The sequence below is a fragment of the Idiotropiscis lumnitzeri genome, chromosome 4, assembly GCF_059441095.1.
Source record: "Idiotropiscis lumnitzeri isolate Australia: NSW breed Sydney's pygmy pipehorse chromosome 4, RoL_Ilum_1.0, whole genome shotgun sequence".
Taxonomy (NCBI): domain Eukaryota; kingdom Metazoa; phylum Chordata; class Actinopteri; order Syngnathiformes; family Syngnathidae; genus Idiotropiscis; species Idiotropiscis lumnitzeri.
The window spans coordinates 13,245,851-13,264,952 of record NC_142394.1 but is presented as its reverse complement, the minus strand read 5'-3'; the positions used below and the strand labels follow the sequence as shown (position 1 = coordinate 13,264,952).

General features: G+C 40.1%; 2 protein-coding genes across 5 annotated transcripts in view; one reads left to right on the top strand and one right to left on the bottom strand.

Moving 5' to 3' along the window:
• Positions 1–19,102, bottom strand: part of LOC148338190 (uncharacterized) — an 87,204-nt gene that overhangs the window by 8,887 nt on the left and 59,215 nt on the right. The window contains exons 3-4 of one of the 3 annotated variants that reach the window (XM_088292859.1): positions 6,654–6,742; positions 6,513–6,568 (exon numbers count right to left, since the gene is read on the bottom strand). The gene's annotated coding sequence lies outside the window, so the exon portion shown is untranslated. Of the gene's footprint in view, positions 1–6,512; positions 6,569–6,653; positions 6,756–19,102 lie in introns of those variants that run through there. The other 2 variants (XM_088292860.1, XM_088292861.1) reach the window with 2 other exon arrangements.
• The window catches only part of LOC148338192 (A disintegrin and metalloproteinase with thrombospondin motifs 2-like), a 104,912-nt gene that overhangs the window by 38,150 nt on the left and 47,660 nt on the right, over positions 1–19,102 (top strand). For both annotated transcript variants that reach the window (XM_088292855.1, XM_088292856.1), the window contains exon 3: positions 4,508–4,679. In XM_088292855.1, coding sequence (XP_088148981.1) covers positions 4,508–4,679 — 172 coding nt within the window. The remainder of the gene's footprint in view (positions 1–4,507; positions 4,680–19,102) is intronic.

Genomic DNA, 19,102 nt, shown 5'->3' with positions numbered 1-19,102 from the left:
TAAAATTTGACAGAAGGGTCGGACCAGGAGCAGATGGATGGAGCGCGTTGGTAACCTCACCTCATCGGAGAAAAAAAATACATTCAATTTGAAATGAAAGTGAATTAAAGCATTACAACAATATATATGTCTTTGAAAAACCACAGTATTTAGAAAATAAAACATTAACAAGGTTTATTCATTTAATTTTTTCCAAGTTTGACGGCCCGGATTAAAACGTTTAACGCAGCACATGTGGCCTACGGGCCGTAGTTTGCCCACGCCTGCTCCACGACAATCCCGGTTGTTGCGCTTCCAAATTGGACTTTGAAAAATCCAGCATGAAATGGATGGCTGGATGGATAGACTTTGAAAAATTTGAGCACCTAAGCTTCAGCGAGGAGGTCAACTCAACAGTTGAGTGTGGCTGAGTTTGATGCCTCATTTTCGGATGAGTGGTGCAGCGCCCCCCCCTCCCCCTAGAGGTGGCCATAGCAAAAAAGTAAATCAAGCTAACGCTCATATATTAAAATCTAATATATACATCCTCCAAACAAATTAAGACACTTGGAAATCTACTATCAAAGAAAAGACATGACATGCATGTAAGCTGCTCATTTGCTTATTTTCTTTTAAGTCAGCCATGAAAAGGGTAATCGTTCTGATATTGTCAGAGGCCACATACATTTTGGGGCCGATTGATCTCCCGGGCGGTTTTAAAGGTGTTTATTATTTACTGATTTTGCCAAATTGGTAAAATTGAAAATGCAACATTTTCAATTTCATTTTCCTGATAAAAAAAAAAAATCCATAAACTGACCTTGGTAGTGAGAAATGGACCATCCCAGCTGGATGATCCCATTAAGCTTTCAGATTTAGTAATAAATAATGTGCTTATTTAACAATCAAGTTAACATTTCCATTCGTCGTCAAACTGCCCTCTCTTTGTGTGCGGCGGAGCTAACCTATGACATCCACTTATACTTAATGTTCCAGCTTTTTGTTGCCACAACACTCAAGTGGCTCTTTCAATAAACCATCTTGTGTTGGTACATGCCGTTCATGCTGAGTTTTCCTGGATCTCACATTTGGACAAGCCGACATGTAATCCCCTGGAGGAGCACAAGGAGAAGATGTTCATTGTGGATTTGTGTGCCGACGCTTTGAAACTGTGTTGACTTGAGCTTTTCAAAGGACATGTCCATTCACATGTTACCCTCCCTGTGACCCGCCCACCTGCAAACCCCCCCCCCCCTCCCCCCACCACACTCCTCGCCACTGTGCTGGTTCAGATCGATCCAGCGACATCGCTGTCCCACATGTCATCTTTTTTCTTTGACACAACGCTTCTCTCTGCACTGCTTGGTATTCTGGGTTGGCAACGCATGCACCATCTAAGATCTATCAGCTCCGATCGGAATGCCGCACCACCGCTTTGGGGAGATGCAGGGATGAAACGAGTGCGAGGGAGGGAGCGAGTGAGATGACAGGTCAATGGCTAGTTGATGTGGTTTTGCCACCGGAGCCTCAGGCTTATAAAGAGAAAGACAGAATGGGAAGAAAAAAAACTGTGTTAAGTGAATAGAAAGAACCTTCTTATATAAGAAATGTTTAGGATTTCACAAAGGAAGTGATAAATTACAATTATTGCACAACTGAACAATTTTTTGGGTGGCTTTAATATATTCTCAAGTAAGGTTTTGGCTTCAACTATTCAGGAATCTACTTTTATCAAGCCAATAATTTATTCCACCTCGCAATTTGTCATTTATCTGCACTAACCAAGATTGCCTGTCACTTTAACTTGGAGAAATAAATACAATAAGCAAGAAAAAAAATATTTTCAGAGCATGAGTTTTATTTTCAAAATCACTCCCTTTCACTTTGATGACATTATGAGGTTTTAACGTTTGGAGTTTTTATTTGAATCTATTTCTCAGGTCTTTTAAGCATAAATGAATGCATTGCAAAAACCTTTGCAATCTTTTTATTACACGCTCTTATGCAATATCTGAAAGTTTCAGCGCTCAGAATGGAAGTAAAAATCCTAATGTTGTTTTTCTGCTCTTTCCGTTTATTTATGGCTTTCTTTCTTAAAGTTCCACTCCAAAGCCTTGTCATTGTGCCTTGTCCCTCATGGCTCTCATCTCCGGCAGAACGTTGCCTTGGTGATTACCAATTGTCTTAGCCAGGCACACGCAATAAAGCAAAATGTTCAATTTCACTCTGCGTATTATCGAAACTCATTTTCAACATTATGCTTGTATAATTCTTGAAGTGTGTTCATATTCCCACAGTTTCTATCCCAGTTTGAGCCAGTCAGTGAGAGTTTGTGCACAATTCATGCGTGTGTGTTTTTAAGACAGATGTGCAGGATTAGCTGGTGCAGAATGGGAGAGAGACAGTCTCATCTCCTGATTTGACCATTTCACACGTCAGGTGTCACTCGGGCCTCTGCAGGGTCTCACTTGGGATCACTGCTGCTTCCTCCCCAAAGTAAAAGACTATTTCTGACTTTTAACGTGTCAGTGATTGAAATGCAGTAAGATGTTGTAAGTTCAGTTACCAAATAACAGGACCCTGCTGTTACGACAATAGTAAAGCTGGAAAATAAGTTTTTTTTTTTATTTTAGGGAGCATCTCCAAACAAACAAAAGATACAGTTGAAGAGATCTTGGAGATTGCCACACTTTTGTTCAATTTTCTGACTTTCTGGAATTTTGTCTGCCAGCCCTTTGATACTATATCCTATATTTTATACACAATATGGTGGCAGTAAACTCAATTCAACTCACTTCACATTAAGTAGCACTTCAGCAAATATTGAGCAATTTTACCTCAAGGTGTTTTTTGCCACTACCAGTTGACGTTTACTGTAAAACTAAACATAAAACAAAGAGAATTACCTTTACTGTACATTGAAAGAAAGCTGAAATGACTTTATGTATTCAAAACAAACACATTGCTTTAAGCCTGTCAGTCCGGTTGCATCTACTGTATGTGCCGTTTTATTTTTGTTTTGTTTTGTTTAAATCTTCCGTTCTGAACAAGTACAGTTAGTGTGGCACTGATGAGCTGAGAAGAGTTGAAAAGTTGATGCAGTGAGACAAAAACGGTTTTATTTATGTATTTATTTGCGTTTAATTATGCTATTACTGTATAGTTTTGTAAAGCGCAATATATGTCCTCATCAAAATACACTTCACAATGTTTTTAGTTGTTATAATTAGAGGGCAGGGGGGCTGGAACGGATTCAGCACATTTCCATTCATTTGGCCACAAGCGCGATCACAAAATATATGAAATTTGTATCTCAAATCCCACTGTCATTTCGGAATGATCTAATCTATGGTCCATGATAGTAATCCAGTCAGCCCTTTGTGCGTCTGCGTAGCATATCAGTGTTGCAACAGGCTGTAATATCACCTTTTTGTCGCGTCGGTCACACTGACACAGAAAGCAGCTGCTACACAACATGAGCGCCTCAACAACAACAGCACACCCACTATCCCTCTCAGTTCTCCTTCCGTGTTACTCGCAGTCTTGATCACACATCATCCACGGGAGGGGAAATGATGTCTGTATGAGTGCCCATTTTTGGGTCGGATTATCCAATTAGCTGCTTTGAAGTGGTATTTAAACAAAGCAGGGAAATAATGTTGGTGTGATCATGACGATTGTTTATGATTTTGGGAACAACACACTCCAGTTTCCAAAACATTTGGGATTACCCGTTTACTCCCGTATCCATAGTAATTCTGATCAACTGGAATAGGTAGACGTCACTATTAGAGAACACAAACCAATGTTCCTTTCAATGGAGGTATTCTGATACATGTTTATATGGCCAAAAATCCGGGTTAGAAAAGGAGTAAACCAGGGTTTCCAAACCCGAATATTGCTAATATTCGGGTTTTGAAAGGGTTAATGACTACATGAAAACGTAGTCACTTATTTCCAATAAATTCACGGGCCAATCCATTTAGAAGGTACAAAATAAAATCCAACAGAGGAGATTTGGTTACTTTTGTGTTTTGCTATTTTTATATACAGTATGTGGGAGGCACATTAATGGTTGTTGTGTTGGATAGCAAGAAAATGTGGAGTTGTCATCTCTATAAATAATTCCAACTGTCACTTGATTGTGGAATTAGATTATTTTGGCTTCAGATATCCCACTGCTTGAATGAAAATCACTGATGTGCTTTATGCTGTTTATTGACAAGGATAAAATCACGAGTTCAAAATGAAAACACTCAAAAGGAGCATGGAGGTCATGCTAACACTGAAATAATCGCATGGTAAACAGATTACCTTAACGCATTGACTCCGGACTTCAGATGTTACTCATTAGGCAGAGCTGTGTGTGATTCGGGCGTAATGATGCTTCATAAAAACTGTTTTATATTTTGCAATACAGATTCAAGTCAAGGTATCACTGCACCAAGGAATGCAAATGAAGTTGCTTTCAAATTAATTGACATTAGTTGTATCCATTAGTGAAATGTACCTCATCTGTTTTTTTTAGGCTGGCATGATCAGGACCGAGCAAGACGAGTACTTCATCGAGCCCGCGGAAAGAGCTGACGGCGTGATTGAGGAGGAAGAGGCAGCAGGAGGAAGAACGCACATCGTCTATCGCTCTTCAGCCGTAAAGAAGGTGCCCATCAACAGCTCGGCGGGAGACTACCATTCCAGAGGTCAGTCTGTGACTCACACTCTGTGTGTGTATACCGTATACTACGTTGCAGTTAAAGACCATTTGAGGATGGTACATTTTCAAGTCGAGTGATTCGATTCAGTTTGGTGCGATGCGCTCATTCATATCGTTTAAATCCAAACGGATTTTCTGATTCAAATCTCTTTTCGTTACACTCCTACTGTATAACCTTCCCTCCTTTTTAACAGCGCTCTAAGCCTCGCTCACAAACCCTAAATGCAGTATTAGTGTTTTGTTATGTGTCAGTAGGATCTTAAACACTTCACATAATCATGCCCGCTGCACCACCTCAAACTACAGAAAAGAAATGCTCGCCCTGTCACCTCGTAAAATGATACAATTGATTGAGCACAAAGCAAACGAATTGCAGCAGGATCGGAAAGAAAAAAAAAAAAGTTTCACACGGACTGCACGAACACTTGCAGCCATCCTAAATACACACATTGTTGAGAAAAATATGACGCGGAGATGTTAGCCCCGTTTATTATAGCCTAAGTTTTAACACCTTCCATGGTTTTATATTCAATATTTCACTACTTGGACTAGCTCAAAAATTAAGCTGTACAAATATGCACGATTAAAGGATGCATTATAAACAACGGTTGTGAAAATCAATTCATTCACACTTACAGTACAACATTTTCTTCAAATTGGATTTCTCGGAAATAAACGGCAACATAATACATCGTGAAATGACCCTGGCCATAAGGCAATTCATCTCGCTTCAAGGGGATTTGACATTACTGAAGTAGCACAATAAAAGAAGCTATGCTGCATTTCAATATGAATAATCATTTGACCACATTTCACCTTCAGTTTCAGGCCCAACCTCTGCACCATTTCAGAGAAATTTTTTATCAGTATGATGGTGGAAGATGGCGTATTGGGTTTAAATGCAAGGCTCTTTGATGTGGTGCGTTTTTAGAAAGAAAATATTCTCCAAAGAGAGAAAGTACAACATGCTTTTATTTACTGACATTCCACGCACACTCCTGCAAACGAGAAGACTATTTGTGATTCTTTGTTCTTGCTATACGCCGCATTTGTTTGATAGTTTGCTCAAAACAACTTCACTTTTGAGGGGAATGAGGCTATGTTCACACTCAGGTCAGTTTAGTTTTTTTTTTTTTGTCCGTACGCGACATGTATTTTTATTTTTTTTTCATGCATTGTGAACAGTACAATTAAGGCCTCTTTCGTATGTGTATCCAATACGTCTTCAGTATGAACCATACTACTGACAATCATCTGTCAAAAGTTGTTTTCTGGTACCCGTGTTACTTTTATATTTGACTTTGATTTATTCCCACCTGAAACATGAAGCATGAAATGGACGTTTGTGGTGAGGAATTCATCCACGTCAACGGTTCATTTTGTAAGTGTTATAATGTCATCGTTAGTGGGCGTCTCCATGAAATGAGGGGATCAAGGAGTGTTGTTTCAGTTCCCCAAAATATTTCTACATCCTCCAGCCTCACTGCTCGTTCAATAGGAGTCACGTGAATCACGTGATGTTGTTTTTTTCATTTTGTGCGTCACTCGCCGTCGTGCTTTGATTTTTTTGCATGCGTGTCATATGACCGATGCGTTCCGTTCACATTAAAAGTCACATTTGTTTTTGAAACGTGAAAGACGACATATTTTTTTTAAAAAATTTTTTATCAAAAAATCTGAATTGGACATCACACCCTGTAATGTGAATGGAGTAGTCAACATATATCTGGGAAGTTTTTTTGCGGGTTAGGATGAACCAATTTTGTCGTTTGCTGTGGTGAAAAGCTTCACATACCTGAAAAGGTAATATTTTCCTCACCTTGTGTCAGGTACCTGAGAAGTTCATATTAGAAACATTTCTTGTCACCACACCACCTGAAACAAACAATAAAAAACACAGCGATAATATCAACAACAATGGGCAACACTGAGAAGATTTTCTAACAATCAGGTCCCTCACCCTGTGCGCGCTCGAGTCGAGATGAGATTTCTAATGAGGATTTTGCAAAGGCTGTGTCTTCCTACTCGGAGCAGATGACACTCCAATGTCTAATAATACACAGAAGAAGAAGAGAGTTTCCATAGGAACACCCAGCGAGGACACACTGCAGTGGAGTAACACTGATCCGCTCTCAGATGCTGCTGACACCTGAACACACCCTGCACAGCGACACGGAGATGCAAGATGCTCTCTCACACACACACACACACACCCACACACAGGGAGGGTGTAACCACACACGGATTCTTTGATGATGCATGTGCGCACACATGCACACAATGCCCCACTATTCCTGTTGCCTTTGCATCCGTCTTTCTAATGAAGAGTGGGCTGTGGATCGATCGCGTGGGATAAAGCAGGCCCTTGCCTGTGCATGTGTGTGCAAGTGCGCGTGGGGGTGGGGTGTGGGGGTGTGTGTGTGCGTGTGGCAAGGGTTTTGTAGATGTCTGGCTTGCAATGTTGCAGACAAGCAGGCATTTGAATCTTGTTGTTGCTTCTCTTTACTCTTCCAGAGTGCAAGTTCATCTGTTACATTCACTCACTGTCATATCAATGTAGAAATCATTATAGCTACTCAGGCTATTTACGTTCATCTCCTCAGTTTAAAACGCAACCTCTCCACTCTCTCATTCCCCTGGATTGTCTTTCATCCTTCCCTGTGGATCAATCAGGGGCATTAGCAAATAAATATATAATCAATCAATCAATCATTTCTGGAGATGTCCTTCACCAAAGTCTGTTTAATTTACAGTCAGTTATTGAATGCCAGACTCATTTCCTGGCTAAAGATAAAAGGGAACGGGGTTATATTTAGCAAGGCGAGATGGAGAGGGAAACAGGATTGATCAGTTCCTTGCACCATGAACTGAGGAGGTGTGAATCGATGTCCTGGGAGGAAGGAGCAGGCGTTATCATTCAAATGGCATTCACCAATTAATTGCCGCACTGATAAAAAAAAAAAAAAAAGGAAAGTCTACCATTCTTCAATTTCTTTCTTATAATGTCACTTTCTGACCTTCTTTCAGCTGTTTTTTATGTCCACAGGGCTCAACCTGACATCGCACTTTTGCCCCCAGACAAAACTCATCACGCTTTGCTCTGTTTGTTTCTTATACTCAAGCGTGTGTGTCTCTGTTGCTACTGCAGCCTAGTGTCAACATGCATTTGTAAGCATTCCATTGCAGAACAAAATGTAACCGGGGTCATCCAGAGCTTTTCATTTAATCCCCATGTCGTATCACAATCACAAAAAAAAGCCTCTGAAAATGAATCATATGATCATTGCAGTAGTTCCGCCAATGAGGTGTTTGTCATTGTGGCTTTTGTATGTTTTCTTATATTACGAGTGTTGATATCAGCCTGGATAATTTGTACTTTAAGAGGGGTTGACACATTTTTCTTTCCATCTGAGAGCGATTTCTTTGGCACTGATTAATGCAAAGGGCTATCGGTTTGATGCACCCTTCTGAAATAACACATTTGCTCAAATTACATGTAATTGTATGTCATTAGTAATAATTAGACATTATGAAGACAGATTATGTTAAATATTTCTCACAATAATTATTAGTAATGATTTACTAAGGTAGGAAACTGATCAATATCATTATGCAACACGTAGTTTTTTATAAATTGTCATGTATTTACACTTTCAAATGGTCTCTTCTTCAACCAAGGGAATCACAATGTCCCATTTTTGGTGAGCGATATTTAAAACAGGCACTTCTTGTGTGGTCCATGTTGGTAAAACCTGCAGCTGAACATTGAGGTATTCCTGTTAGAACACATATTTACGAGTAATGAATTATTGTTTCAAAAAGTACATAATCGACAGAAAATTTGTTTCTGTCAAATTTCCTCAAGTAATGTGATGTCAAGTGCTGTATATTTAGGACAAAAATCTTAGATTTTAAGATGAGGTACGATCACACTTGACAGCTTTTCATTTCCCTTGATATTTGAAATATTTTTCTCAAGAACCGATGGAAATGGAAATAAAGAATTCCAAGTTTTCCATTGCATCAGCTACATTTTTTCGTTTTTAATTATGAATTACAAAAGAAATATAAAGAGTGTCATGATACTTAGCAGCAGTTAATAATATAAGACAAAGCACTCTAAATTAGCTTAAATGAATTAAGTGACGACGCATCTGCTGACACCATTCTTCTGATGCGGCTTAACTTGACTTCTCTTAACACCTCTGCTTGAGGCTCCAGCTTCTTTTGAAACGAGTGTCACAACACAACACAATGAAAAAGAAAAACGCACACTCAAATGAACCGATAATGCTCGCTGACATCTCCTGTGACAACATTTTCAGACTTGGGTTATATATATCGTATATTTTTGTATGCTTTTCTTCTTTTGATTTGATTTGAGTGGCAATGTGGCTTTTATCTGGTGTGATTGACCGATCCCATGCAGCTGCACTTCTGTGCTCTTCCGGTACGTTCTCTGCTGAGTGATGTCAGATAGTTGCAGGCTGGATGTGCGATACAGGTGGATGTACAGTATCTGCCGGTATGTGTGTGACCTAGTAGAGCTCTGACATGCTGCTAATAGGAGGTTGGTAGTGGGGTCAACAGGGGGCCAGTGGTGCTCATAGTTGCTATTCAGTATCTGACTTCCACAGACGATGATGGGTGCCCCATCGAATAAGCGAACGTTATCGCTTCTTCCTCTGTCATGTTTCAGATAAGGATAGTTGTATGGTGAGGCGATGCGCAACACAGCACTTTGTAACACAGACACATCCACTTTGCACTACAATGGAGTGAAGTACATGCACGCAGACACATTACTAGGCGGATGATGAAAGCTGCCTCACACGGTGCCAACCAGTTCATCGGGCGCAATTAGCAGTATAGCTTGTTGCTCAAGGTCATTTTGACACAGTCGCTTTGGGGATTCAAACTTTGACCTTCTTCACTTAATAGCTCTACTCGTCCTGTGCCAAACTAGAATCATTTTTTGGGCTCAGTTTCTTCATGTTTATCTGACACAGTGGCGGGCTAAGATACTTTTATATAAGTGCAAGTTATTGTACTATGCAAAGATTGGATCGACAATAATTTATGGAGCGTTTAAACAAGATGCATTATGTGTACAGTATTTTCCGGACTTTAAGACACACCCATATATAAGCCGCAGCAACTATTTTTTGGTGAAAAAAATAAAAAATAAAAATAAATAAATCAAACATATACAGGCCACACCAGGCTATAAGTCGCAGTTTTCTATGTTGAAAAAAAAAAATCGTTTTTTTTACTGCATGTACAGAACGATTTTGTACTGTGAATGCACATAAAAGATAAAGATAAAGATAAAGATGTCCTTTATTAGTCCCACAATGGGGAAATTTGAAAAGGTACAGAAACAGATTGTTAAAACAGTGCCTTTTAAAACCGCAACAACTTTGCTAATTAAAACAAAACAGACCCAAGAGAAAAAAAAAAACGAGATTTATTTAGCTTATTTTCTGAACTATAGAGCGCCCCTATCGGTGAAAGAAAAACCCACAGAAAATATTATTAGCCGCACGGTTAAAAATCTAGGAAAAAAATTAGTGGCTTATAGTCTGGAAAATACGGTAGTTAACTTTTTAATGTTTGTATTCCAAATAGTTGTGTGTCTGGAGCGTGTGTCCGCCCCTCAAGTGTGAAACAACTATAGAATCACTTTGATGCACAAGCAGAAGCACTAGCATGTCAAATTCAAAATGTAAGCAGAGCTGCAGTATTGGCATGAGCGAATAGTATTACCTACGTTTGCTTCTGATGTTAACTTGTAATTATAATGTTCAGCTTAGTTTTCAACGTGGTGGTGGAGGTGGGGCAATAAACTGAATTGTATTGGGTTTTCTGGGCTTCACAGGACTGCTTTAGCTAAATGGTACGTTCTTGATGGCTTGCTGAAGTTGTTGACAGGGCGGCTGGTGGTGTTTATGTTTGCTTGTGTGTCCACGTGCCACAAAAATGCTTTCATTTTCTTGGGTACTCACTTGTTTTTTCCACATTCCGTGCTATGCTTTTGTTTGGAGAAACAAACAGCTGAAAGGCAGGAACGTGTCAGAAGAGCTTCAGCTTGTCATTGGCCGACTTGAATGCACCATATATGTTATTAAAACAACTCGGGACTGTTTGAAATTGTGAAAATGGGAATAATTTTTCTCTTAAAGTCGTTCAGGTTGTTACATTAGCAGAATGAAGCAAGAGTAATTGCAGTGAACTCTTCAAGAATGTAATTGGAATGTGCCTAAAGGATTTTATTTTCTATTCATCCAAAGTCAGAGGTCACGAATGTGGGAATTAACATTCGGAGTTCACTGACGATCTTAGTCAAACCACTAATAAATTGATTGATTACACGTCATCCACTAACAGCCCAGGTAAAATGAATGCACTTTTTGGCTTCTACACCCATCAATGGCAGTGAATGAGTTCAGCAAGAGGTGTGTACGAACATGATCAATCTCGGCACAAAGAGGTGATTGATGGAAATGAAGATGAACTCCCAACCACTTGGTTATTTTAGTCTGTATCTTCTGTCATGATACTGCTTGTCTGAAAGATTGTCTTTTCTGATCTTCCCATTTGCCCTAAAGCAAGTTGGCCATCTAAACTGTGAGATTAAAATCAGGAGCCGTCTGTCATGTGCCTTGTCAGGCTCCCGTTTTGAGCTCTAAAATGAGTGGTTTTAGAGGAACATTCCAGAACTATATATAGTGCAGATATGTCCTTTGCCTGTGTGAGCCTGAACATTATTTTTGACCGTGAAGATCCAAAGCGTTTTTCCACAGCATAAACTTTATAGCCTTTACCAAGCATGATTCAATAGGAGCTTTCGCCATTACAATGAAACAAGTTTAAAAAATGTTCATCACTGCAAATATTCTGACACAATCCACTGTGTGAGAAAGGTACATAAAATAAAATGCAGTACTCAGGGCTGGCTAAGATGCTTTATTGACTTTGGTCGGCGTAAATAATTTCAGAGGAGGTGGTTGTGGTTTCACGCGTTTGTTATCTAAAAAAATAGCAAAATTTCCAATTCCCACAAAGATTTGCATGGATCTAAGAAACCATGACATTTTTTGCCAATTGGGATAGTATGTCAATGTGTATTTATTTTTTTACAATTCGAGGAATTCTCCACATGTTGTAGGGCTGTGCAATTAATCGAAATTCAATTACGATTATTAGTTTGAATAATCGTGATTTCAATTATGACTAAAATTATCGTGATTAATATTTTTTTCATAATCCAGCAGACTTGTCACATATGCTAAAATCCTCTCCTCCTCTTTGCGCACAATCACACGGTATACAAGTAAGCGAGCATTGGCTCAGGTGTGCCTCTGGCGGGAAATTACTGCGTGGTTAGGGGAAGTATTTTCTGATGCCAGCTGCTTCCTCCCTCCCACCCTCTCTGTGGCGGCCGGCGTGATCCCAGGAGAGCACGACTGGCTTATTATCACATGTAGCATATGCGTGTGTTTGTCTTGTTTGTATGTGTGAATGTGCACTTTGTGTTTCTCGCCTGTTTAACAACTGACTGATGGCGCTCATGCGTCCAGCAGCGTGTATTTGCCCGTGTGCGTTCTCCCCCCGGCTGCTCACCTGCTAGGAATCTCCCAGCAGGCCTTTCTATTGAGCGTAACTTGACATACTACAACTGCCGTTGCCGCCTTTACACTGAGCTTTGTAGTGCGCATAATAGCAGGGTGGAACAAACGGACCTCCGCTTCAGTGCGCGACCCCCACACACTGATTGTTTTTGTGTGGGTTTTCGTCTGTCAACGAGAGAGTGGGCGATAAGTAGGGAACCCTTGAAGGGATAAAGGGGTATCGTATTATCGCAGCTGTGATGGAGAGAGTGCCTCTATAATCATAGCGATCATAGTGTTTTGACAAGATTAGCACCTTTCTGCCTCTCATGTGGTTCTCAGAAATCCACTGTCTGTTGTTGAAGTCATGCTACTCAGCGCAGCAGTGTCTATTTTGGGTTTAGAGCGAAAGACCAAAGAAAGCAGGGATTATAAAATTATTTATTTGCAGTTTACACTGGATGCAAAACACAACTCATGAATTATTCACTTTTGTTCAGATTTCTGATTCATTTCTAAATATAAATTAAAAATCCGTTTCACAGGTGTAACTTTCACTATTATACAGCAATTAAATATTATATCATTATTTGTATATTGAAAATATTAATAGATATACATGAATCGTTGGTGACCTGACCAGTGGTTGTGAATTGGTCAATGAAAACGAACACCAAAGAATCTATAGGCGTGACGTACGTGCTACATTCAGCAGACACGCACAATGGAAATATTTGGCCGACTAATGAGTATTAAACTGTTAAGCAGTCAATCGGTGAAGCCCAGCACGGCAGTGTATCAACGCCTCGCTGTTTCCCTCTCATGCTGTCCTTGCAACAAACAAAAGCGTCCTGCCAAATTGGACGTCGGATCTGAGAAACCAACGAACTTAGCGCTAGCTAGGACGGGGCTAGAACAGCACACTCCGATATGTTTAAATAAGATAAGTGTAGCTTTGTAAAAAGTATAATGAAGATTAAACGCTGTTTGAGTGCACTCCATTTACAATTTTAACGTTTTGATGACGTCGCATTGTTTGTTCGTTGGTTGATGACGTGTCGTATGAATCAGGTTTGTTGGAGGAGGGAAACAAGTAAAACACTCTGAAAAAACACAAAGGAGCTCTTGAGGACTGGACTTCTTATCGTAACTGTTTGTTATGATTCAGTTAATGGCTTGGTCTGTAATATGCAGTGTTAAGGAGAGCGGGAAGGGACGCTGCACACAGACTGGTCTCTAGTTGGCGGCAGGTTGCTAAGTCCGAGCTGCGGTTGATCGACACGCGCTGATCAAATTTTTTTCCCACAGAAATTGGCCAATCAATTTTGGAATTTCGAATTTTAATTAGCAACTGTTGCCATCATATATTTATTCGTTCGTATAATATGCACTGTATGTTTAGCTATTTTTAACTGCAAAACAGAAAATTAACATAAGATTGAAAGATTTTTTTAGATCAACCACCTCAGTGTTGAGTGATGGGCTTAGATCAAGGTTCATTTTCCCGATTTAACTGTGTTATGACTATATTGGGTTGCCTTTATGCAAAGTACTTTGTGTGTGTATGCAGGTTTAGTGGGAAGCAGCAGGTAGTGCTGTGTGACGACAGTTACGTGCAGCGGGCCTCCCCGAGGGTGGTCAGTGTTCTGCGTTAGGAACCGTTATGTAATGGGCAACCCAGGGGACAGGAGCCCATGGATGATGAGATGGCGTGTGACTTCCTTCCTCCCACCACCGTCACTGACACACACTCAACACACACACGTACATGCACACTGTGTTAAATCTGGCACTCCTCAGAGAAGTGTGGGAGTCATCGAGGATGCGTCTTCATCGATGCTAGCGCAAAGGCAATTTTATGTGATGGAACCTCGCTTTCATTGATATTTGGATAAAAATATTTATGCCATATGAGTTAAATAATTTTTTTTAGGAGTCCATTTATTAATCACAGCCTTGTTAACCCTAATAGCTCTGTGAAATTAAGCCTGAACAGAAATCACCAGTGTGGGAGTGTAACACGGAAGTGCACTTGCTGTAGCTTGTAATGTTTCGACACGTTTGAGAAGCAGCTGATTCGCAGGTTAATGGAGCTTATCATGTGAATGAGGCTTTCGTTGCTGAGAGGGCTCGCTACATTCATTGCCATTACAGATGAGTGTAGTGCAGCTGTTCTGTGTGCGTGTGTGCGTGTGTGCGCGTGTGTGTGTGTGTTTGTATATGCTTGTGAGAAATTTCGTAGTAATTGCGGGCCTTTTTATTCTACATTACATTATATTGGTTCCTCTGTGTTTGTGGCAGAGCTTTTCTGGATTTATTTGTTAGTTTAAAGAGAGCAAACAAAAAAAAAATCATTATACTCTTGTAGGTAAGCCCCTCTTAAAATAGCTTCAATTCAAACTCACTTTTACACCTGTGGGCAATTTACAGTCTTCAATTAGTCTGAGAAGCACGTTTACTTTTGGGGATTTTATTGTGAGGGTGTTTTCAAGAAAGAGGTTCACTTCAGTTTGTCTGAAGTGAGTTAACTGTTCGCTAGAACAAAGGAGATTAGAGGATGGGGAGATAGGGGGGGATAGGAAATCCAAAGACAAGTGTGATTATGTTTATCAGACCCTACGGACCAGCATGACTGTCAGAGCTCCTTGAGGGTCATGTTGTGGTTGTGCCGTACATACTGACTTTAACTACTCGAGCATTGCGCTTGTATGCAGCAAATGCAGGAACATTACATTGCTGACAGGAGGTTCACTTCAGTCAATAGTGTTATTTTCTCACAAGTTTTAAGAAAGAAAGAAAAAAATGGAACTCACAATCACACATCACAGTGTATTTTCCGTCAAAGCAAAATCAAATGTAGTAAAGATTTGTGTTGAATCCAGAAAGACAAGCAATTACAACAATAGAGAGCATTCATTTCTGTACAAAAGCACATTATTAGTCCAATGATGTCATGCATAAATGATGCAAGCTTGTGTACAAAAATATAGATTTTCATGTGAGTGTAATGCTGATATCTGCTAATCGCCACATCAAAAGATAGATGAATCAAATCAGGCTGACTTTCATTTCGCAGCTGGGAGAAGCAGAGGAGTGACTTTGTACTGCTCATAAACACTTGAAATAAGTGTGAATCTTTGTTATTATGCCAATGTGTTTTCTGCAGCTGAGGTCGCAATTGTTTGTATGATACTTTGGCACAACAGGATGTGGAAAAACACCTTTCCTAATATAAGTGCCATCCCTGCGGTGATGACAGGGGGATACATCCACTGTGCACAGTGAAAGGACAAAATTTGCTGATGCCAGAGAAAAGTTAGTTCACTTCTTTGGCAAAGTACCGACATTATGCTACCGCTATGATCCCACTCTTTCCTGCTATTTCCAGTAATCACTCAGATGTCAGGATGAATGCAGCTGACAAAGTTCTGGCTTCCTGTCATCGTGTAAGCGTCTCCCGAGCTTACAAAATCACCTCTCTGACATGCATGGACCTTTTTCCTTCTTGAGACAGTGGTTATATTTGCATTTTCACACTGTTGAAAAGTTTTATTTGGTGACGAAGGGCTGAGCTCACAAGTGAAAATCCAATCAATGCCGTGTTATGGCAACAACACAGGTGCACACTCACAGAACAACGAGGCGCTCTTGAATTGCCACGCCAGCGCACGACTTGAAGGGAAGATATATTTTCGGATTGTAGTTTTGTTGTCTTTATTTTCTATTTTCAAACATATTATGTCTTGGCCGCACGGTGGGTAACAGGTTAGCATGATAGCCTCACAATGCAGAGATGCAGGGTTCGATTCCGGCTCCAGCCTTCCTGTGTGGAGTTTGCATGTCCTCCCCGTGCCCGTGTGGGTTTTCTCCGGGTTGTCTGGTTTCCTTCCACATTCCAAAGACATGCACGGCAGGTTGATTGAACTCTCTAAATTGTCCCAAGGTATGAGCGTGATCCTAGATGGTTGTTGGTCTCCGTGTGCCCTGCTGGCAACCAGTTCAGGATGTACCCCGCCTACTACCCGAAGACAGCTGGGATAGGCTCCAGCACACCTGCGACCCTTATGAGGAGAAGCAGCTCAGATAATGGATGCATGGATATTATGTCTTGAGGAACAAATCTCTGAATTGACTTTATAGTGGCTTTCATATGTGGTTCCCTGACCTTAAAAGGTCTACACACAGCTATCTAAAAGTTTCTCAAGGTTGCAACAAGATGGTGGTGGGTCTTTTGTAACTAATTATATGAAGAAATGAGAAATGAAATAAAAATAAGACCTTTGCTGGGTCAAGGCAACCTAATATTTAATATTGTTATATGATGTTGAATCCAGCAGCGTTTTACCAATTATATTAGTAGACACACTGGCAGCTGCTCTTGTGCTGTAGCTTCTCCTAATCATTTCAGACATAATAAAAACAAATTTGTTCGGCTCAGATTTAGTGTGACATTTGCAAGCTTTCATTCCTCCACTCTATTGACACAAACATACAATTTCCACTAATAGGATACGGTATGTCCCAAGGCATTTGTTTTCTTTAGTGTTTTCCTATTTCATTATATTCATGTTTATTTCTTATTAAAAGAAAGAAAAAAAACAGACATGAGCTGATGGAGTCACACACAGAGGCGGACATGATGTTGGTGTCTGCCCGTGGCAAGCGTGTTGCTCTCGCCGTCTGGGTAGTTAGTGCTGAGATTGCCAATAAATAGTGGCCGGTGGCCTTCAGCATCACCAGCGGGGAGAGATTTGTGTCCTCGTGCCTCATTGGCCCACGCCTGAGGATGCGGATGAACCATCTTGTTAATCAGGATACACTGTGGGGACACACTGTATGCGTGTGTATGCATGTGTGTGTGTCACCAGCTCCAAATGGTCTTCATTTCTGTGCGAATAAGTCACTTTCTACAATATATTTTATTAGTATATCCTGGCAGAGAAATTGGTGAGAGAAGAGAAGGTAATTAGAATTCATCTGGACATGAGCTCATTTGAATTAAGGGAAAGCTAAGATCACCTTTGAAAGATGAGAAATGATGTGCCCAAGAGACTGTCATTGGTAGTCACCTCAAGCCTTGTCACGCTATCTTTTTTTTTTTTTTTTTTTATCGGATAGCAATCACATCTGACAGTTGTTCTTTAAAAGCGATGTTATGTTGACAGATGAATGTAAGGGCTATTCCTTATACTTCTTGAAATATGATCATAGAGATCATTTAGGATTTTTTTTTACGCGTTTATCCCTTTCTTTAAAAAAAAAAGTTTAAATTCACACTTAAACCACGTTCCTGGTTTTTACTCGGCCCTATTATCCTAACATATCCAGAATCTATCATATCTTGTTACAGGAATTATTTTTGTGTGTTATTTGTTAATTAAATCATCATTTTTTATGTGATCATGGTAGTGTGCTTGGTGACATGTGATTAGCATAAATACCATGTGGCTATATTTCATGTATTTGCACCATATTCTAATTAAATTGTATGGATTGGTTTTATGAAAAAAGTGAATATAAACATACACGCTCCTTCAAAGTAAAGTAAATAGGCCACGCACTCGCCACTGGCGAGTGCTTCTGGCCCCGCCACACAAGTTAATTTCACAAAGTGTGCCAAATCGTCAAACGAGATCTCCTTGGAAGTTCTATGTCTCATACAAATGCCACGATCTGGAAGTTAGGGCCACTTTCAGAAATCATCAAATAATTTCCAGGTTACGCACGGTGGCTGTGTCAGATGCCGAGATGGGAGAATCGCCACATACCTTTAAAGTGCAGTGCACAAAAATCGCATTTGAGGAATTGACTTAAGCACGAACAGGAGAATGTGCCCCTAAGTGCAGTGTGAAAAAGCCTTGATGTGTGTTTGCATAATATTGAAATTAATAGTACGTCTTCCAAATGAATGAATTGTCACTTTAAGATCACCTATCATGTAATGGATTAACACGGCTAGTGTGTTTTACTTTCTCAACTGCTTTTTGTGTTTTGTTTTGGTTTTTTTTTTCTTGAGATTGGAAACGTCTGATAAGCATCAAACCAGGAATGGAATGTATTGCAACACAAAAATGAGTTTGCCAAGTTTCTACCCGAGTTGCTCAGTATAATATGCCTAAAACAGCATTAATTCTACATCATTATTATAAGAAGGTTGCCAAATTAGAAGGCTGCAAGTCTTTATCAACACAAATAGTTGTTACATTCTAATTTGTTAGTGCTGACGCTGTTTAAAGTCCATTTGTTTGAAGGCAAATTCCGAAGCGAGGGAAGCAACTTAAGTTTCTGGAAGAGTTGGTTTAGATGTGAGAAGCCTTTGCTCTAGCAATTCTCTTATTGTGAGAATCACACAGTGTGGCACCATGATGCTTTGTGTGGTTCTCTTAATGAGGTCTTCTTAGTGGAAATACAGCAGGATGTCGCATGAAATCCTCCCACTTCTTCCTCGTTTTCCTTCTCTTCCTTCAGTGCCATCACCTGTTCTGTCCTGGAGGTAGCCTCAGGGCTGACAGGTGTGCATCTGTGTGTGTTTGTGCCAAGGCATTCCTGAGTGACATTTGTGCAACTCTTGTGTAATGATTTCACATCCCTTCTTTTAATTTTTTTTTTTGCTTTATCCACATCCTACTTTTGACACTTTCTTTTCTGTCCACAAAGTTTTGACTTTCGATTTGACATCTAAATTGTTGCCACTGCTGTTATATAACTCCCTCACACTCAAAACACAATGCCCCCCCACCCTTGTTTATTTGCAAACACTTTCTAAACACTGCCTCTGAATGGATTCATTAGTCAGCCC